Source organism: Columba livia, chromosome 6 (assembly GCF_036013475.1).
Source record: "Columba livia isolate bColLiv1 breed racing homer chromosome 6, bColLiv1.pat.W.v2, whole genome shotgun sequence".
Taxonomy (NCBI): Eukaryota; Metazoa; Chordata; class Aves; order Columbiformes; family Columbidae; genus Columba; species Columba livia.
In genome coordinates this window covers 37,112,874-37,135,228 of record NC_088607.1, presented here as the reverse complement: position 1 = coordinate 37,135,228, position 22,355 = coordinate 37,112,874, and the positions used below count along the sequence as shown (strand labels likewise).

The following is a 22,355-nucleotide window of genomic DNA, read 5'->3' as shown; positions in this document are numbered from 1 at the left end:
GGCAAGTTAGGTCTGAATATTTTTAGTATTACCCCTGGATACAACACAGTAAAGAACTGACCTGAGCTGACTGTTGCAAACCTGTAAATCCCACCTGGATTTCTCAGTGGGCCTGGACTGCAGGGCCGGGCTCGGCCTTCACCTTTCCAACCCCCTCACCAGAGAGGGAGGCAAAGAAACCACCACAGGACCAAACTGTGCCAGTCCCAGTTCCTTATCCTACATCGGCCCTGGCCTACACCAGCAATTTCCATTGCCCAAATAGCTATTCGGCTGATTAAAATTGCACCAGTGAGGATATGAGCCTGGACCCACGTTAAACACACCTGGCTGTACATTACAGCATTAGGCACAGTCCAAAACGATACACATCTCTCTTTTATATTTTCTTTTAAGTTCATTGAGAAACATACATTTTTTCCGATCCAAGTACACATTTTAGAGGCCAATTTCTCTGCTATCATGCTTAACTCCTATACATTTTGATAATAATGAGGTTATTATTTCTGATGAAAGCTCACCCCTGGATTTCACTCCAGATTTCTGTTACCAGGATGGCACTGGTATGATCCTCAGCTCCACAACACCAGCAAGGGGCTGCCAGGAACTGGTGGGTTACAGAGCCCTCTCAGTCCAACCCTTCCTTCAAAGCGAAGGACGAGCTAACAGACCTCAAGGGTCAGTACTGGGGCCTATATTATTCAATATATTCATTAATGACTTGGATGAGGGAACAGAGTGACTGTCAGCAAGTTTGCTGACGACACCAAGCTGGGAGGAGCGGCTGACACTGGAAGCTGTGCTGCCATCAGAGACCTGGACAGGCCGGAGAGCTGGGCAGGGAAATATTTAATGAAATAGAACAAGGGAAAGTGTAGAGTCTTGAATCTGGGCAGGAACAACCCCAGGTTCCAGTGTAAGTTGGGGAATGAACTGCTGGAGAGAGTCCAGCGCAGGGCAACAAAGATGCTGAAGGGAGTGGAGCATCTCCCGTGTGAGGAAAGGCTGAGGGAGCTGGGGCTCTGGAGCTGGACAAGAGGAGACTGAGGGGGGACTCATTCATGTTTACAGATATATAAAGGGGGAGTGTCAGGAGGATGGAGCCAGGCTCTTCTGGGTGACAACCAGTGACAGGACAAGGGGCAATGGGTACAGACTGGAACACAAGAGGTTCCACTTAAATTTGAGAAGGAACTTCTTCTCAGTGAGGGTGGCAGAGCCTGGCCCAGGCTGCCCAGGGGGGTTGTGGAGTCTCCTTCTGTGCAGACATTCCAACCCGCCTGGACACCTTCCTGTGTAACCTCATCTGGGTGTTCCTGCTCCATGGGGGGATTGCACTGGATCAGCTTTCCAGGTCCCTTCCAACCCCTGACATTCAGTGATGGGAACACTCCAAAAAAGGTACTGAAGACAGATCTGCTACAGGAATGCTATACAAAGAGGTTCACCTCCAAGCTTCAGTTCTACAACTTTAGGTGGCCTCATGACAATGTTCTGAGATGACGAGTCCATCCCTTTTCTACAACTACAAGGTCTGAAGCCACATACCCAAAAACTTGCACATGACTCCGAAATACAGCCCTGTGCTCTTATTTCCACAATCCGTGAAGACTGCAAATGAGAGGCAGAAGTTCCAAGCTGTGCTCAACCTGCTTGATTCCCTGGAAGGTCTGAAGATCAGGAACACATTTTTGAATTTCACACCTTTTTAGGGTCAGAAGGAACCAACTGAACCAGCTAATCCTCAGAAACTCATAAAGCCAAAACCAAAGCCCAAGAAATATAAATAAGAACCTTTATCTCCAATGGTGTTTTGCTGCATTCTGCGCAGTATGGAAATAAAGCTATTCCAATTTTCCCACATCAGTAACACCCTTTCTCACGTCTTTCTCCCACAGCTTGTGGTTATCTATTAAGATATTGAGTGCCCCTTATTCCATGGATTAAAGGTGGTGTTTTGCTATCAGAAAGACACTTTCAGTTACTATAATTACAATTCACAGGTACTGCAAAGACCGCATCAATAGCAGGAAATAAGAAGTAAGTTCAAATGTACTCCCAAGACCTTAATTGAATTATTAATAACACATAGGCACAAATATGAAAGCTGCTCAAGCAAGTTCATTTCCCAAGGAAAATAAACTCCCTGAAAATAAAGAAATACCTGCCAATGGGGGATATTTTGAGCCACCAAGGTCTGGGGAAGGGAGGAGATGTCTCCATTTTCACGCTTCATCTTTTCTCCAACACAAAACTGGGATCTCCCCACTGGTTCCATTGCTGGAGGGTCTTCAGATGGTGCAGGAAGACTCCATGTTTGGTGGCCATGCCTTGGGTGGCCACAGGTGTCTCCACCACCACATTTCCTCTTCTTTTCAACATTTTCCCTAATTAATCCCTGGTGTAACTTGCTCGCGAGGTTACAGCCCTGCTCAAAATGCCAGTAGGTGTCACTGTGGGCAACGGCATAGGAGGAACCAGCCGAATAAAGTTCCAGTCAAAGGGAAAACACTCCCCAAGTTAATTAATATTTTTTTAATATAATTGCTAATTATATTTTTCTGCTTTTACAGATAAAAGTGCATTGTCTGTGCCTCACAGATAAAAGGAGCTTTATTAGAAACAATTCTCTTTCTTTTCCTGCCTCAGACTGTTCAGGGTTGAGATTGGAAATCATGGAATATTTTCAAGCAAGCAGAAGGTCGGATTTTGCTTCTTTGCTTCATTGTCACCAAAATTAACCTATACGCATACATACATATAAATACATATATTGGTATTTCTTTAACTGGTGATATGCAGGTTAAAATTAGGGATTTGGGGAAACTGCTATTAAACTAAACTAGCTAGTCTAAGCTTAAGTGGCAGATGCAGGAGGAACCGAGTCCTTGGAGATGTTCATGCGCTTTTTTCATAGGTGTAGTTCATTAACATTCTACAGCTTTGTTTTCTCTTCAAATTTAGAGTCAAAGCATTATTATATTTTAAAAGGGGAGCATTTGCTATACGAATCTATACTCTGCCCATGGCGCTGGAGCAAGACAGTGCCATACTTTGCTGCTGATACATCGCTAGAAACAAACGGACTCTCAGAAGAGTTATTTCTTACCTAACATCTAGATATTCTAGATCAATGTTAAACGTACCCAGATAGAAAGGGATATGTACCCCCACAGCAGTTTTGGCCCATGGCCCAAGAGCTGAGCCCCATCGCTTGCAGCAGAAACTGACAGATGTGCAAATTTGAATTATATTTCAATTACAGAATCAACTGGGTTGGAAAAGAGCTCAGAGATCATCAAGTCCAACCCTTGGTCCAACTCCAGTCCATTGACTAGATCATGGCACTAAGTGCCATGTCCAGTCTCAGCTTAAAAACCTCCAGGGCCGGTGAGTCCAGCACCTCCCTGGGCAGCCATTCCAATGCCTGACCACTCTCTCTGCAAAGAATTGCTTTCTCATCTCCAGCCTCAGTTTCCCCTGGCAGAGTTGAAGCCCATGGCCCCTTGTCCTATTGCTGACTGCCTGGGAGAAGAGACCAATCCCCACCTGGCTAGAACTGCCCTTCAGGTAGTTCTAGAGAGTGCTGAGCTCACCTCTAAGCCTCCTCTTCTCCAGACTAAACAAGCCCAGCTCCCTCAGCCTCTCCCCATAGGTCTGGTGTTCAAGTCCCTGACTTCAAATCGAATCTTTTGTATTTGCTCAATGTGAGAAGTGAAACGCCACCACCAACCCCCTGAGCCCAAATCGCAGATAAAAGCAACAAATAAAATGCACAGAAAACCAAAATTCAGGTACGTTGTGTTCAAATGTATCCTGCAAAGCCTCCTAAAACTGGAAACAATCAACTAACAAACGTGAGAAAATTAAGCAGACGGCTGGTTCAGGGAGGAGATGTTTACTTGGACATCCCCATTTGCAGCCTGTGCCCTCCCCGATGTCCCATGTGCTACAAAAAATTCACATTCATTTGCGTGTTTCTTAAGAGTTGGCAAATCTGTCAGTGCAAACGATAATTGCAGATGGAAAACATCTAAGATTACTCATGAAAAACGCTTCTTGTTTTTTTTTTTTTCCTCTTTCTTTTATCGCTGTGACAGACTGTCTGAAAAATCCGCTTACAGAGGACATAAAAATATATTCCAGATAGGCCATAGTTGGGTTTAATCCAACCTGTCAAAGATGCCCAAAAAGCTGCTTAACCTGAGAGCAGTGACGGCAAGTGCAGCAGTTTTATAAATCAGCGTCTTATCAGCAACTCATCAGAGAAAGCTTTAACATCCACTCCACCTGAAAATAATCATACAAATAAAATACTGGGGCTCGAAGCAGCATTGCAGGTATTTACATTAATACATATATCCACGTGCTTTGGATGGCTACAGATGTAATTTTCCAGGTGTGGTGCTTTGAACTGACTTCAGCACATTGGACAATTTGCACTGAAAAATAAATGAAAATAAACCCAACACCCAGTGTTTGCAGCTCAGGAAACAGCCCAGAGAAAAAGCAGCAGCACTTCTGATAGTATATTAAATAATAATAAGCTCCTGCTGTCTCCGGGGAATCCAGCTCCCCGGGGAAAGCTTCTGGGAAAAAAGATCCCTCCGAAGCTGCTGGGATTTTCAGTGTAAATGCAAGTCACTTCTGGAGAGATTTTTAACATTAATTTCATGAAAATCAGTTAAAAAGAGAACATAATTCCCTGACCACAGAGCCCTCTGTGACTGGTGGCCTTGCAGAGAAGACCTGACGCCATTCATCACGCCAAGGGGCGGAAGTTGGGGAAACGGCTTCATGTCTGTTCCCTACAGGGATTCCTCTGGAGGAAAGGAGGTTTGGTTGGTAAATGACGAGAAGGATGATGTCCTGGTTTTGTTAAAAACCAAGTTTCTCTTTCAGTGAATGTGCCTGTCAGCTAAAGATTCATACGAGCTGCATTTTCCTGGAGAACCAGATACATGTTTTGGTGAACACAGCAATGGAATGTGAGGTTATTGATAAGCATGGATGGACATCTCGCCAGAGGGGCAACGAGAAACAGGTGACCAAGAAACTGACCAACGGAGTATAACATCCCATTCACGTGAATACTTCATATAAAAGTGGGAGAGCATGAGGATCTCGTCCCTTCTTTTCCCTTCTGCTTATGGCCGACATTAGGAGAGGACCTTGTGAGTCATCCCTGCAAACTGAGGCCAGTGACAGACTGAATCCAGCTCCGGTTGGCTGCAGAGTCCAGTCCAGGACTTCGGGTGCCGGCTCTGCAGTTGTTGGGACTTCAAGATTGGTTTTGTATATCTTGTATTATTTTCTCTATTCTTATCAGTAGCATTAGTAAAACATTTTTAATTTTCCCACTCTCTTCTCTCTGTCCTTCTTTCCCTCCCGATCGCCTGTCCTGAGTGGGAAGGGGGGAGAGGGAGGGGCTAAAGGAGGAAGTGGGAGGAAGAGGGGTTAACAATACATTTGCCAGGGTTTTATTGTCACCCCGCAATCAAAACCCTCGACAGATGAGCTGGGGAAGAAAAGGCGACAGAGATTTTTGTGGAGAAAGAGCAAGACCCAGTTGACCCGCAGGGCTGGCAGGAGAACTTGGAAACAAGACCAGGTGCAGAAAACACTCCAAGAGCGAAGCTTTGAAAAGCCAGGGGAGGATTTAGTCAAGGCCTTGGGTAGGGAATCATCAGGGCCGAGAGATGATTTGGTGCAGAACTAGAGGCACTGCGCCGCAAACCGCGGTGGTGATGCTCACAAGATCCCTCGCAGCCCGGGGACGGGATCCGAAGCAGAAATGGAGCCCGAGATGAACAAGCCTTAAAAAATATTAAGACTAACCCTCAGCACACTTTGCCAATGTGGAAATACTGAGCTATCTCTAAAGAAAACAGCCCTGTGATAAGCAGAACACAAGTACAACGTATTTTAGAGACACACATCAAAAAAACCCCTACACATTACTTGAATTACTTCCACCACTAAAGCATCACCCTAATTGGACTGACAACATTCACATCCCAGGTCTAAGGTACTTCTTTGCATACAATATTTTTAATTCAGAGGAGCTTCTTGGCACAAATCCTGTTATTTTAAATCAAAGTCATTTTTTTGGGCCTGTTAAATCCAGCCGAGTCTCAGCAAAGCGCCACGGAGACCCAAACTAAGCGGCCCTTGAACAGGTAAGGTGTTTCATTCATAATCTGTAATTCATTCATCATCCCAGCTGTATGGATACTGAACCTTTTCCTTGTGTTCATGATAAGTTGGGGAATGACCTATTAGAGAGCAGTGTAGGGGAAAGGGACCTGGGGGTCCTGGGGACAGCAGGGTGACCATGAGCCAGCACTGGGCCCTTGTGGCCAGGAAGGCCAATGGTACCTGGGGTGGGTTAGAAGGGGGTGGTCAGTAGGTCAGAGAGGTTCTCCTGCCCCTCTGCTCTGCCCTGGGGAGACCACACCTGGAATATTGTGTCCAGCTGTGGCCCCTCAGTTCCAGCAGGACAGGGAACTGCTGGAGAGAGTCCAGCGCAGCCACCAAGATGCTGAAGGGAGTGGAGCATCTCCCGTGTGAGGAAAGGCTGAGGGAGCTGGGGCTCTGGAGCTGGACAAGAGGAGACTGAGGGGGGACTCATTCATGTTTACAGATATATAAAGGGGGAGTGTCAGGAGGATGGAGCCAGGCTCTTCTCGGTGACAACCAGTGACAGGACAAGGGGTTCAAACTGGAACACAGGAGGTTCCACTTAAATTTGAGAAGAAACCTGTTCCTGGTGAGGGTGGCAGAGCCTGGCCCAGGCTGCCCAGGGGGGTTGTGGAGTCTCCTTCTGTGCAGACATTCCAACCCGCCTGGACACCTTCCTGTGTAACCTCACCTGGGTGTTCCTGCTCCATGGGGGGATTGCACTGGATGAGCTTTCCAGGTCCCTTCCAACCCCTGACATTCTGGGATTCTGTGATTTTGGAAAGGGCAGCGATACCACCCCCTCCTCATACATTCCTAACAATCCCATCTTCATATTAAAGCCTATATCCATCCGTGTTATTCACACCAGCCATTATTTGGTTCATTTTTGTTTGCAGAGACGCAGCATAGCCCAAAGGCGATTTCTGCCCTGCTCCCACCTAATAAAAGCAGCACGATGGGACACACCTTGGGAGCTGGATCCCAAATAAAGAGAGAAAAAAAAAACCAGCGCCCCAGATCAGCGTCATCTCATTTAGTTTCTCTGCGTTTCATTTCTGCTCGGACTGACAGGCAATGGAAACCATTAAAACAATCACGTGTTTTTTTCATAGGATGGAAGGCTTAAAGGGCTCATTCAGTTCGGTTGCAAATACTGATTTTACCAGACAACCTGCCCTGTCATACTTCAACTTGCTTTCAAATGAAATAACAGCCTCCCATCTGAATAAAAGATCATGGATACAATAAAACACCCCTGCAGATGACACTGTTCCTGACAAGGACCTGTAAGGACTGAGGAGGATTGAACCCCGTTCCTCTGCTGCAATAACTTCACCACGAGCTTCTTTGTAATTGCCTTTAAATGACAGTGCCCACGATAAAGAAAAATCAAAAGGAAGATTTATATCCAGGTCACACCTTTTACCCCAACACAAGTGCTTAGAGAAGCTTCTAATGTGAGCATCACTACAGAGTCACGCCATCACCTACAGAGAAATAATCACATTGTTCTCCCTAATATATTTTAAATTAGATTTTGGTAATTCCTCGGCATTTTGTAGTCTAATAAACACCAAAAGAGGTCGAGCTATTTATTTATTTGATCAGCACTCCTTGTTTCCTCGCACTGCAAGAAATTGCTTCTAATTCTTTGAGCAGCTGTGATTTATAGCAGAAAATACAGCATGCGTGCACTATACAGACACACATTCCATAGGTTTCAAGGCCAGAAGAAGTTTGTTCGGTAACATCAGGAGACTATTCTACTACATCGCTCCACACGCAGCAACCCGGTACTTTTATTAGACTCTTGTGCATCATTTTTCCAACTGCATTTTCTTTTCTAATGTGTTTTTGCTTTTGCTTTTCCTGGAGCATCTGCAAAAGCAAAGCTACATTTTCATAAATGCCATCTGAAAAATTAACACAAGTACAAATCAAGTTGAAGTTTTGTCCCTATGTGACTGAATCAATGGCGATTGGTTATTTTGTTGCCCCCACGGGCAGCACCTCTCCAACTACATCCTGCAGCTCCTCAGAGCGCCAGCCGTAATCAGAAAATATAAAAAACAAACCTACTAATTAAACCGAAAGCTAATTAACTTTGCGTATTTTTCCTGTTCCATTCACTGTCACCACTACGTAAAAGGAGGATTGTGTTCAGGCTCCGTTAATTAAATGGATGCATCCAAAGAATTTCAGGTCCATCATGGCGCAGAGCAAGAAGGATGCTCAGCACCTCGGGATGAAGCTGGGGAGACATGAGGCAGCTTGTGAAGCTCAATCACGCAATAAAACTTGTTTCAAGGCCGCCCAGCTCCATCAGGGATGAATTTTGTTTTTCTTTTGCTGTTTGCATCTTAAATTCATTAATTGAGTTAAAAAAGAATAGGCAAGTGGCACATAATTGAGAGGGGAATTAACGCCATGACCACAGCCAGCGCTGTGATCTGAGCTTTCAGCACTTGGAGATCACGCTCCCAAGATGCGAGAACGCAGATTCTGGGCTTGGCGGTGCCTGCCCGCGGCATTTAACACTTTTTTCTTTGCTCGTAATGCTCAAATAGTTTGGCAGCGCCGTTTGTCTACGGCCACGAACACGTCGGGATCAATGAGGTGGCCAAATCGCAGCTGCCTGTGTTTGGAGGGAGCGCATCGCTGGCGCTCAGACCTCCGCAGTGCATTAAATTCAATTAAAATCATCAAGTGTCAACACTTCTAGTGAAATGATTTCCAAAATGTGCACTGGGAGACATGTGGAATGGAGCCACAAAGCATGAAAACCTAAGATCTGTCAGTCCAGTGGATTGTACCCTTGATTGCAGGCAATTAGCCATATTTAGATGATATTTAAACATCTATTTTATATTGCATATGCAATACATACATACTACGTATTTGCAATATATCATATGTAATACATACATACTATGTATTTGCAATATATCATAAAATATTTGTATGTACATATAGCCATAAATTATATATGTCAAAGGTATCTCGAGCTCTGGATACACAATAAATAAGAATCCGTTTGATGTGGGTTTTGATTTGACATTATCTGCACAAACAAAAAATCTCCAGTATTTTGGTAACCAAATGGAAATTGCATTTGTTGCTTTGTGTCGCTCAGACTCCTCAGACTCTCACATATAAGATCTCGTATGGATTAGTACACTAAATCCCAAGCAGCCAAGGAACATCAAATATATGGGATTTAGAAAAGGCTAGAGTTGAAAAAAGCCAACGAAACCTTAACTCAACCCCCTCCTGTGTATTTATAACTGCAGAGCTTTTAAATCACAGATTATTTTCTCCAGGCTCTGTGACTTCTGTCCCTTTTCCCTGTACTGAAATCCCTACACAACCCAAGGGAGATTCAGGTATCACAGATAACGCGCCCATCCCTGACACACGACCAATCAACCTCCTTCCCAAGAGGATTAGGAGTCTGAGCTGGGAGGCCTGTGGACCAGCTGCTGCAATGAATAATTTTAGATGAAATGGGTCAAGTGATCAAAATCATAAGCAAATGGAAATTATTTCAAGCGACCTTGAGTATACTTATTGTTACCGAGCTAGCAATTTGAGATACAGATCTTCCAAGGATATAAATTCTACATTTGAATGACTCAGATTATACCCTTGAAAGAAGAAAAGGCTACTAGAAAATGAACCGACTTCAAGATGGAAGAGAAATCCCTGATTTTTACCCCAAAGGAACAAAGAGGAAAAGAGAACGAGAGAAGGTGATGCCAGCCCAGAGTCTCCCATTTTTTTCCCCCCGAAATTCAGGTTGGAGCACCCAAATGTGCACATTACATCATTCTACGGGTGTTTCAATGCATTTTAGTTTCCTAAGCAAAAATAAATTAACACTTTATTCCTTTCCATTATAAACTGCCACATTATAAAGAAGATGGGATGAAATTGAACAAGGCCAAGTTGGGAGGGAGTGTCGAGCTGCTGGAAGGCAGGAGGGCTCTGCAGAGGGATCTGCATAGACTGGAAAAATGGGCTGATTCCAATGGGATGAAGTTCAATAAGGCCAAGTGCCGGGTGCTGCACTTTGGCCACAACAACCCCCTGCAGCGCTCCAGGCTGGGCACAGAGTGGCTGGAGAGCAGTCAGACAGAAAGGGACCTGGGGGACTAATGGACAGGAAGCTCAACAGGAGCCAACAGTGTGCCCAGGTGGCCAAGAAGGCCAGTGGTATCCTGTCCTGTACCCAAACCAGCGTGGTCAGCAGGACAAGGGCAGTGATCCTTCCCCTGTGCTCTGCATTGGGGAGGCCACACCTGGAGTATTGTGTTCAGTTCTGGGCCCCTCAGCTCAGGAAAGAGATTGAAGTGCTGGAGCGGGTCCAGAGAAGAGCAACACGACTGGGGAAGGGACTTGAGCACAAGCCCTATGGGGAGAGGCTGAGGGAGCTGGGCTTGTTTAGTCTGGAGAAGAGGAGGCTTAGAGCTGAGCTCAGCACTCTCTAGAACTACCTGAAGGGCAGTTCTAGCCAGGTGGGGATTGGTCTCTTCTCCCAGGCAGTCAGCAATAGGACAAGGGGCCATGGGCTTCAACCCTGCCAGGGGAAATTGAGGCTGAATGTTAGAAAGCAATTCTTTGCAGAGAGAGTGGTCAGGCATTGGAATGGCTGCCCAGGGAGGTGCTGGACTCACCGGCCCTGGAGGTTTTTAAACTGAGATTGGACATGGCACTTAGTGCCATGATCTAGTCAATGGACTGGAGTTGGACCAAGGGTTGGACTTGATGATCTCTGAGCTCTTTTCCACCCCAGTCCATTCTGCGATTCTGTGAAAAGCTGTAATGCTAATGCTACATATTCTTAGAGAACTGTTTCCTAGAAAACATCAATTTGTTTTTGTGATGTACAAGTGATACATTTTAATGGTGCCTGATGGGAAAAAAAGACTTTTTGTTTTAACTCTAAGAAAATCAGAAAGTCTATAATCAGAAAAGACAACAACAAATTGCTTCAAAGCCTTCAAATCTGGACACAAAAAGGTCAAGCTTTCACATTTTCACCAAGTTTCTCAGGTTTATAAAAATAAAAGGACTTTTCATCTTGGTTAGTCATCTTCTACAGAGAGTCTTTCAATTCACAAACAAATTTCCCTCTTTCACCCAAGGAAACTGAAATTATTAAGATGTTTCATGAATAAAAATACTGTGCAAAGAACTCACTTTTTTTATTTAAGTGATTTGCATTCATCCAGGGCAAAGATATTTATACAACAAATACCAATCCAGGTATTTAATCCCAGACGTGCACTCAGATGGGACCAAGGCACACAGCTACGTTTAAGCAACATCTTGTCCAACTAGGTTAATCCTCCAATATTTAAAAACATAAACACGTTGATTTTCTTTACCAAAATACAGTACGGTGGCGTTATCTCCACATTATCATGTTATTTTGCCCCCTGGTTCAAGGCTGTTAAGCACTGGAGCTCAGAGGTGTCAGGCAACGAGTTTTTTTAGGAAGGAGCAGCCTGGGGGTGATGCTTCAAGAGTCAGAGAGAGGTCAAAAATGTTGTGTTTTCAACTGAAGAAAAATAGGAAAAAGGAAGAAAAAATAGGAAAATAAAAAATAGAATGATTAAACTTGTAGGCTCTAGCGGTATGTGCTGCCTCTCGCATCCAGACGCACAGTGAAGGTGGGGTGATACGCACAACCCTATGAAAAAAAACATCACCCCAACACAGCTTGGTTGGGGTTGAAAGGACCTCTGGAGATCACCCAGTCCAACCCACCTGCTAACGCAGGGTCACAGAGCAGATCACACAGGGTCACGTCCAGGGGGTTTGAATGTCTCAGAGAAGGAGCCTCCACACCCGCTCTGGGCAGCCTGGGCCAGGCTCTGGCACCTCCCAGCAAAGAAGTTTCTCCTCATGATCAGATGGAACCTCCTGTGTTTCAGTCTGTCCCTGTTGCCCCTCACCCTGGCGTTGGGCAGCACTGAACAGAGTCTGGTCCATCCTCTGACACCCACCCTGGAGATATTTATAAGCACAGATAAGATCCCTCTCAGCTTCTCTTCTCCAGCTGAACAGCCCCAGCTCTCTCAGTGTCTCCTCATCATGAAGACGCTCCAGACCCCTCAGCACCTTTGTGTTCCTTCACTGGTCTCTGTCCAGTAGCTCCTTATCCTTCTTAACTGGGGAGCCCAGAACTGGACCCAGAACTCCAGATGGGGCCTCACCAAGGCAGAGGAGAGGGGGAGGAACAACCTCCCTGACCTGCTGGTCACACTTCCTCATGCACCCCAGGGACCGTTGGCTTCTTGGCCACAGGGCACATTGTTGACTCACGGTCAGCCTACTGTCAACCAGAACTCCCAGGGCCCTCTCTGCAGAGCTGCTTTCCAGCAGGTCAGCCCCAGCCTGTCCTGGTGCCTGGGGTTGTTGCTCCCCAGGTGCAGGACCCTACACTTGCCTTGGCTGAACTTCACGAGGTTCTTCTGTCCAGTACTCCAGCCTGTCCATGTCTCTCTGGATGGCAGCACAGCCTCTGGTGTGTCAGCCCCTCACCCAGTTTGGTATCATCAGCAAACTGCCTGAGGGTGCAATCAGTCTCTTCACCCAGGTCACTGATGAACAGGTTGAATGGGACTGGATCTAATACTGACCCCTGGGAAACCCCACAAACTACAGGCCTCTTCCCCATACAGAAAAACTGATTGATTTTTGTCCTCCACCCCTTGCATTAAACCCCAAACACCTACTCCCTGCCAAGGAGAGGCTGAGCCAACCACAAACACACACATTAATATTTTAATAAATATTTTAAAACTATTAATATTTGGACTCAACATCCACTAATTCCCATATATCTTCTAATCCTACCTCATCATTCAGATGAATCTCACAGGAACTTCTCATCGAATGGATTTTGGGGAAGCAACTGCAAATTATTTGGGAGGACTGTCCTACAGGCAGACATAAACCTCATCTCCTTAAGCTGCTGAGCTACCAAAACCCAAGTAAAACCAGAATTAAGTCTTGAGCTGCTAAACCATACTACTTATTGTCTCCATCCCAGTGAAAACCACTACAGGCCTTACCCAGTGTTTTGTGGGGTTTTAATAAAGGCAGCTATTCATTACATTGATGCTTGTTAATATGAAAAGAAATATTAATATAATTCAAAATATGTAACTGAAGACGACAGAAGGATCAGGTTTGGGTGCTGGGAGCAATTCTTAAATCCCAGGACGTGCAGGTCCAGCCTAAAGGTGCTTTGAGCTTGGTATCAACTGCCACAACCTACGACCAGAGAAACCTTTGCCCCCAAAACAAGGGCTGGAAATGGGGTCAATTACAACCCTCAAATGTCAATTCCTGGGAAAAGATTTCTTGGCAAAAGAAAATAAAAACAACCTATTGTCAGCTTGGGTTTGAATGTGCTAAAATGGAACTCAACTCTTTCGTTCCTACAATCATGTATTTAAATGACGAGCAACTTCATTGATCTCACACAAGTCAGAAGCCACCACCAAAGGGAATACCCCCGGCTTTTGTTAATTCTGAGTTATTCAAGGAACTTGTAGTACCACCATCAATTCAGCAAATGAAATTACATTATCAAACACCGACCTTTTTACCTTCCTGCTGTCTAAAATGTCATTCCCAACTTTGATGTGGGTAACGGGCAATTAAACCAGCTTTTTTTCCCCCCTCACTTCTGCATTTTAAGTATTTTTTAGAAACTTAAGCAAAGAATATAGGACAGCAGCATCACATTATTCCCAGTGCTTCATCAAAACAAAAACCACATGAAATCTTGACATTGAGATTCCCCCCCAAACTGTGCCAAATCAGTCGCTTTTATCCAATCCTTGTTACAGCACAGAGGATAAAATCAACTTATTACCGCTTAGTTGCAATACATTAGATACCGTTAAAAACAAAATGCATAATATCATAGTAGAGTGATTTATTTTTTTTTAGTTTATGTAAAATGTGATATGTTAAATCAAAGAGAAACCCAGAGGGAAGAACAAGGGGGAGTCCCATTGGAAGCCACTTCCCAGTACAAACTGGGAGGACCAGCCCCTCGTACCACAGCATCCCATAAGGGCACAGAATTCTTAACAAACCCGCAGATCCTCGTTTTGCCAGGAAACTTTAAGTGTCCCTGGAAAAGTTATATTGACTTTATTATTTTCCTTACTGCTTGGTAAGGAGATTAATGCTGGTTATGTGATCCAAGCAAATTAAACTGTTTTTTTGTTAGGTATGCGGTTTTGAGATAGGGAAATTTAATTCACAGCATATCGAGTTAATACGCCTTTTCTCTCCAAATCTGAACACTTCTCCGGCAGTAAAGGAAATAAAGCTTATCTATGAATATGCAATTATTCTGTATGACAAGTGTCTGATTTGTTTGGATTACAGAATTTATCTGTATACTGAAGGCAAAGAAATAACAATGTCCTATCTTTGAAAAGAAGAAAAAACTTAAATGCGAGCAGCACTCAGAATCACTGGCAGAGGCCGTACGAACATCTTCCTATAAACACAGGTTGCTCATAATGGCACGGTGTGAGAAAAAACAACAAGGAATGACATAAAATGCTGTTGTACGCAGGCATTTCCCCTGCTTAAATCATACAGGGCTTCATTTTAAAGGGTTTTATTACAGTTTCTGTTATATTTAATGACATAGAATTCCGCAGGCCCAGAACGGAGCACTACGTGGACAAACTGCCAGCAACGCAACCCAAATATTTTACACCCATTCTGCAGGGTCACTGAAAGGGCAGGTTTGTGTTTGTTCAGGTTTCTTTTGATTTTATTTAAGTATCAATTTTGTGTTTGGTTGGGGATGTGTGTTGGGGGATCTATTATGAGATACTATTATTATAGTATTGTTAATACTTCTAGCCAGGTAGGAAAAGCCCAACTCCATCCAGACCGTCAAATATCTCCACGTTTATCCCACCATCCCTTTGTGCTGTAACTCCTACGGGAGCAGCTTTTCCATGACACCTCCTTTAACACATAACATTGCCCTCTAACCTAAGTGTCCCACCAAATTTGAAAGGAGATGGTATTTTCACACCAAACCAGAAGCTGGAGAAGATTTCCCTCCTGCAAACAGTGAAAGATGATTGTTTTGCTCCCCAAACTGCACAAAAGTCAATTAAAAAATCTGTAAGCCCTGCTGGAAACGGGATTCACTTTTCACACGGTTCCTCGACGCGCCGGAACAGTCACATCGTCATTGGGAACAAAACTGTGAAGCTGTTCTTTGGGCAAAGAGAGCCTGGATAGTGGCAGCAGAAGCCTCGCGGCCTCTGAACTCATTAGCTCGCAAAATTAAAAGCACTTACCTCTTCGAGGACATCTGCAAGCTTACTAAGTATCTCCTCGGGAAGGCTCTGGAATGTGGGAACGCTGCAATACAAGAGAAATCTCAATTAATGGATCCCTCTATACACGCCACAAGTCCAGCTGAATTTCATTTATTTTCCTGAAATATTATGCCCTAGGGCTTAAAAAGCTTTCAGCAGAAAAACAGCACATATAATGGAGATCTGATCTTCTCCTAGCAGTATTTTGTTACAATGGGAACCCACTGGCAGCAAACGTCTGGAGAACCGCTCATAAAGCTGGTAATCAACTAAGAATCAATTAAGGATTTACTGGAATTAACGCATGCCACAAACCTGCTCAGTCCCTCGTTCGGTCTCTTCTCCTGAATAAGCCAGTAACAGGACAGGAGGAAAAGGCCTCAATTTGGGCCAGGGGAGGTTCACAGTATCACAGTATGTTTGGGATTGGAAGGGACCTCAAAAGCTCATCCAGTCCAATCCCCCTGCTGGAGCAGGAACACCTAGGTGAGGTCACACAGGAACATGTCCAGGTGGGTTTGAATGTCTCCAGAGAAGGAGACTCCACAACCTCCCTAAGGTTGAGGTTGGATCTGGGGAACAATTTCTTCCAGAAAAGGGCTGTGGGGCATTGGAACAGGCTGCCCAGGGCAGTGCTGGAGTCACCATCCCTGGAGGGGTTTAAAAGGTATTTAGATGAGGTTCTTAGGGACGTGGGTCAGAGCTAGATTTAGGTCAGGTTATGGTTGGACTCGATGATCCTGAAGGTTTCTTCCAACTCAAATGATTCTATGACTGCACTAATTTTTTCCTGCTCTGCTTCCATCCCATCAGAAAGAAATAATTAAAATAAAAGGCAGAAAAGATCAGCTCCAACCACCTGATTGAGGTGTGAGGGCAATAAAACAATAACGAGCCCACCCATCACAGGTCCAGGACTGAGATTTAATTCAGCCTCAGGCAGGATGAGGGATGTGAAGTTGGGTTTCCAAATCTCCTGCAAGTTCCCTGACCTTGAATCTCTATCTCCACAACCTTATGGGCTGCCCAGTGAGCTTGTGGAGCCTCCTACCTTGGAGACACTCAAAAGCCATCTGGACATTTGGCCCAGGTTGGGCAGAGAGGTGGTGGATGAACCATCCCTGGAGACATCCCAGGCCAGGCTGGACGGGGCTCTGAGCAGCCTGAGCTGGTCAAGATGTCCCTGCTCATGGCAGGGGGGGCACTGGGGGAGCTGGGGAGGTCCCTTGAACCCCAACCGTTCTATGATTCTATGACACCGTCCCTGGCAACCAGCTCTAGGCAACACAGCTTGGGCAGAGAGGCTGGACCAGACCATCTCCAGAGGTTCGTGCCAACCTCAGCCGGGCTGTGACTCTGCAGTACCTTGGCCTCTCATTCTCTGTTTTCCATAAAACCTCAATGTTCAATATTCCCAAGCGACGCTACACAAAACACACCAACACAATGTACGTTCCAGAGGGAGGAAAGCAGTGCTGTACCTGTTTTAATTAAAAATGCCCATCATCAGTAGACTAATTACCAATGCATCCACATGAAATATTAGCCCAAGCCTAGCACTGATATGCTACAGCCCTACAGATGCTATTTGCAAGAACAGTTTGCTCGCACGTTGCTTTATCACAGTCCACTACATGGTGTAAACAGAGTTTTATGTTCCTTATATTAAATTGAGATCCCCAACGCGTTGCTCTCATTTCAGGAACGCTGATGATCAGGTGCAAAGTGAGGAAGGAGGGAGCTGCTGGGAGGTAAATATAACCCCAAATAAATCACAGCTTTCCTTTCACACAAGGTAGCACTTTATATTTGGGATCATGAAACCGCATGAAAGTTATTCTCTGCATTTCGGGGAGCTAAAATACAAACTAAACCCATATGTTTTTTGCAATCCTGAATGCTGGAAGCTTGTGCCTTCAGGGTAATCACCCCCAGCCTGTATTTCGTGAGCTATAAATACTTTTTGGCTGCACAACTTGCACAGCTGCTCCTGCACCCAGAGGAAACCCACTAGCAAAGCCCACCAAGCAGAAAGTGCCTGGTCAACTTCATTTGTGAGCAGGTGAATTTAATTTGTGAGCACAATTAAAGCAGAATATTGTCTTAAATACATGCTATGCTGCAGAGGAACTGGAAACTTTGGAAGCCTTCATTATTTCCTTAAAAAAAAGAAATAACTTCAGCTAAATGTATTAAATTATAATAAGACGTAACTGGTAATGCTCTCAACAATGTGTTTTGTGCTTTTTTCCCCCCTTAGGAAACACACAGGTCCACAATGGAACAAGAGCAAACAGAAACAACTAAAAAAGAATGTGATGATGTCTGGGCCTAAGTATCAAATCAAAGTTTGTTACACCAACTCTAGCATTCCCAAATGAGGGATAAACTGATGGGAGAAGATAATACTCCCACACATCTCCACAACTTTTCCACTACATTCCCAAATTGGGGGAGAAGGCATCACAGTGTATTTTTTTTACAGATAATTACCTCTGTGCAATCCAAGGGAGTGACGGAAAACATCTATGATAGACCAAAATACGTTAGAAATAAGGAAATAGCATATGAGCTCTAAACAAATTCTAAATTTTACTATCAAAAGCTAGGAAAATTTCCTAAGAGAAACGCTCACAACTTCAACACAGCAATAGGGCAATAATGGGAAAATCAACTTGTTGTTGTACCTCTCATCACAGAATGACACAATTAATTACCACAGATTTACAGTCATTTACAATGGGCCAGTATAGTCCTGAACAGCTAGAAGTGACAACACAGCCAAATTCTATTTGAGTCTTATAAGAAAAAATCTTACAGGACTGTCCATCACTTTACTACCAAAAACCCCTGTACTGAACAAACGTCTTTATGAAATAGCGGAGATAAAGCATTTATTGACCTATTAAAAGTTGTTACAAGTTCAGGCCAACAGGCTGAGGACAACGCCAACAGAAACGCAAGATTAGAAAAGATGTTTGAGTGTATAAGACAATATTGAAAGTTTTGGCTTCCTTCTGCAGGTCAATAAAAATCCCCCCACTCTCTCCAAGCCAACATTAAACAGATTGATAATATAGATTCTTGCTTGGCTCCAAAATCCACCTGCATTAGTGAAAGATCTGCATCCAAAAATCAATGGTTTGGAGATTCTTTCCATGGGGGTATTTGTACTCAAAGGAAAATGAAGCTTCAGCTCTTAATGGAGAACTTAGAGGAAAACAGCCGAGCTTTGAATGGCCAAACACAAAACAGGAGCAGAAGAACCAAAGGAGATCTTTGAAAACCTTGCAGCACAGCAAGAGTTCACAAAAACTATATTCAACTTTCTCCAGTTTTGTGAAATTTCTGAAAAACATACAAAAGCCAACATTCAGCACTTCAGTATGGGCATCTTCGTTATTTAGGACAGAAGAAATCACAGCAAACACAGCTCCGCCTCAGCCACAAATGACTTGCTCTGCACCTAACAAAGCAGGACCAAGTAAACCCAGCCTTTCTCAGACGAGTTCTTGTCCAGCTGCTTCTCAAACCCCACCAACAACACAAATTGTAAACCAGCCACATTACCAACTCCAGATAGTAACAATTGCTACAGCTAGGAAAAACATTCTGGTATCTAATGCCGAAGTCTCTCACCAGAGTTCAAAACTCATGACTTTTCTGCCTACCTGCAGCACATGTGAATTACTTCATGCCACTTTTTGCCACGTCCACCTCCCACTTCACCTAGGACCTATCTCTGTTGGAGACTAAGCCCTAGCAGCTTTGTCAGCCCTTTCCTACAAGTCCTGCTGTGGGCTTTCTGCAGCTGCTTCTCATTCCACATAACGAGGAGCAACTTCTCCACCTGCACTGATGATATTATCGAAAAGTTGGCCCGAAAGGGAAAGATCTGCTAAGGTGGGAATCAAAGCCCATCTTGCTCCTCCTGAGTGGACACCTTGGCCGCTCCTGGACCAGCGAGAAGATGCCCAGGGCCTTCTCTGCTGCCTAAGCCTTTAGACACGTTTTGAGATAAATCAGTAAAGCACTTAATTGGAGAAGAGGCTCCAGCTCTGCTACAGTTTCCCCCATGCAGCAAAGAGCGGAACGGTGGTCAGCACTGCACCACCCAATGCCTCTAACGCTGATTAGTCAAAACCATAAAACAAAAACCCAAAGCCACCCTGACATGACGAGGTTATGGAATAAAGCTGGATATGTAAGAGAGATGCTTTCACAACTGATGTTCTACTACAACTGACACTCTACTCATCTGCAGCCCCCCTTGCTCCTCCAAGTTATGTATTTATGGTGATATGGATGTTAAAAAGAAACGTCTACCTAACTATTTATGCCTATTTTATAGGCCCCCTTTGCAAAAGCTCAGTCCAAGTTCCACGTGAAGCTCCAGGTTGTACGTAACAAGGCAAACCAGATCCCTACCTTAAGGAAATTTAGTTTTAACAGCAAATGTCAATGAACCCAGTGGGTTTTTTTAAGTCAACCCACAAACATCATAACGCTTTATCCCAAAAGATGTATGGCTGCCACTGCAGGTAACACAGGGTGAGGAGCAACCTCAGACCTGCTCCGGTCTCAGCAGACTCTTCTTCAGTCATGGAAAGGAGATGTAGCTGCTCGTGTTGGCAGCGAGAGGTGACTTTTTGCTGGCTGTATTCCACACTTTCAACTAAGGAATATTGTGTTGGGAATGACAGTCCGTATACACGGGGAGGGCACTGTGGGGAGTCGCTTGCGAACGGCCGAGCAGCTATTGCACTTGGCTCCCAAAGCGACACATTTTCACAGAGAACTCAACGTGCCGAGCACAAGCTGCCAAAAGAGGGGAAAACAGCTGCGCCGAAATGCGCACATTGAACCTCCAACCTGAAGGCGGCAGAAGGAGGCGTGAGAGGTCGGGTTTCCATCCCTGGTCACCAAGCTGCTCTCAACTTTTAGGTAGAAGCAACGTGCCCCGTTAGGAAAGCTTTGATTCACCCCATGGGATCACTCTAAACCAGCAAGAGCTTCCAACTAATCCTGGCTGGAACCCAAGGGGTTGATTTTACCTCAGCGGCAGAGCTGCCAGCACCGCGACAGGACATTTATCTTCCGACACACATGAAAACTGCGCAGGGTTCTTGGCTGTCCCCTTCCTCCAGCCCAACACAAAAGCAGCTATTCGCTTTCTAAATACGTTTCAAGATGCGCTCCCCAAACTTTGGAAGGGTGTTCATTGAAATTGCTCATCCAGCTTCGCAGTCGGCGGCAGACGGTCCTCGTGGTTTAACTCTGAAACAAACCCTTTATCTTTTAGTATTGGTTGGCACCGGAACAAATGCAGTTGTTGATGCCTCTCTCTGCCTTGGGCCAGATGGGTAAGCAGAGTTTAAAAATCAAAACAGCTCAGTAAAAGGAAATAAAGTCTGTCTGCATTCCCTGAAACTCTTGTTTTTCACATCCAACTGGAACGAAGGTTGAAAAATGCTAATGTCCTTGTTTTCCCACATTTGGGATGCCCCATAGCACTGTCTCTCCGCTCCAAAAGAACCGAGGCTAAATCTCACCTGGCGCTTCATTTAGGATCCTCACAAAAAATGATGTTTTGAACAACTCGAGCTGGAAACGCTACGTACAGACGTCTGCCCGCTGGCCATCACGTTGTGCTGGGTAGGGACTGCTAGCTTCCTCAGCACCATCGCTTTAAAACAACAACCAAGAAATGTATTTGCAGCCTTGTTCATTAAAGTTTCCAAAAATTTACTGTGCGATCTTTCATGTTGTCTTCCCTTTGCCTTCTTGATCTGGGATGTGTTGCAGCAGAGAACCCCGTGTCCTCTCACCTTTCCCACGGTGACAACCAGCCTGAGATCTGGCTGGTATCGGTTAAAGCGGGATCTTGTAGAAGATAGTTTCAGAAGGAAAAAAACCCAACAACTCTATGGCTCCTACACCACTTTTATATCTCAGGGGAAAGCTCCTGTCCTTGTCATGTATGTTAATACAGCCATACGGAGGATAAACTGGTTTTTATTCATTAGAAGTGGCTGAAAATAAGTTCAGAAAAGGTATAGTTAGTTCTCCAGAAACTCAACCCTTACCCTATTACAAATATCATTGCTAAGTCAAGGCCCGTTTTCCTCTGTGTTTTGCTTGGCTTATAGAATATTAGAAAACAAAGGAGAAAGGGCGAGGGAGTGACAGTCCCTCCTGCTCACATTAATTACCCTTAGGTCTGGCCTTGAAAGCAGCTCGTAGGATGAACCCTGAGGAAGAGAGAACAGGTCTCTGCTGAAGCTACAACAGCATTAAAATAATCTGCTGTTTTTAATCTTGAAGAGGGTGACAAATGTTAAAGTTACAGTTTTAAAGCGCTGCTGCTCATAACACAGACTTCACTCTGGGAAATCAACTCCTGAAAGGGCTTTGGAGTGAATTATTTTCTCTCAGGCATGTGGTGATATCTGAAGAGCTCCTACACGTAGGAAAACAGGAGAGATGCAGAAAGCGAATGATCTTTTCCCCTATGAACGGAAGACTGAAGTAAAGCCAGTGTGAAGGGTTGAGTTTTTCCCTCTCATGGTGAAAGGAGAACAGCGATGCTAATGGATTAAGTGCCCTGTTGCCATCACAAGGCCAAAACTCACCTGGGCCATGTGAAACGATTGCAAAAGGATGCGATTGCACTGCCCGATTTTAGTCCAGACTCTGTTCACGTTCAATAAGCTGCCTGGCCACTCTGGAGTATTATTTTCCGCTACTTCTGTCAATCCCCATCTTTCCCTGACAGGGGTTCATTTTCAGCCCTTGCAGTGC

General features: G+C 44.7%; 1 protein-coding gene and 1 long non-coding RNA gene across 5 annotated transcripts in view; one reads left to right on the top strand and one right to left on the bottom strand.

Annotated features, from left to right (window-relative positions):
* The window catches only part of PRKG1 (protein kinase cGMP-dependent 1), a 442,922-nt gene that overhangs the window by 129,350 nt on the left and 291,217 nt on the right, over window positions 1-22,355 (bottom strand). For all 4 annotated transcript variants that reach the window (XM_065068161.1, XM_065068160.1, XM_065068162.1 and 1 more), the window contains one exon: window positions 15,534-15,597. In XM_065068161.1, the coding sequence (XP_064924233.1) occupies window positions 15,534-15,597 (64 nt within the window). The remainder of the gene's footprint in view (window positions 1-15,533; window positions 15,598-22,355) is intronic.
* On the top strand, window positions 16,859-18,085 carry LOC110360718 (uncharacterized). The gene is made up of 3 exons (XR_002416804.2): window positions 16,859-17,002; window positions 17,257-17,305; window positions 17,815-18,085. It is a non-coding gene; the product is annotated as an uncharacterized LOC110360718 (long non-coding RNA).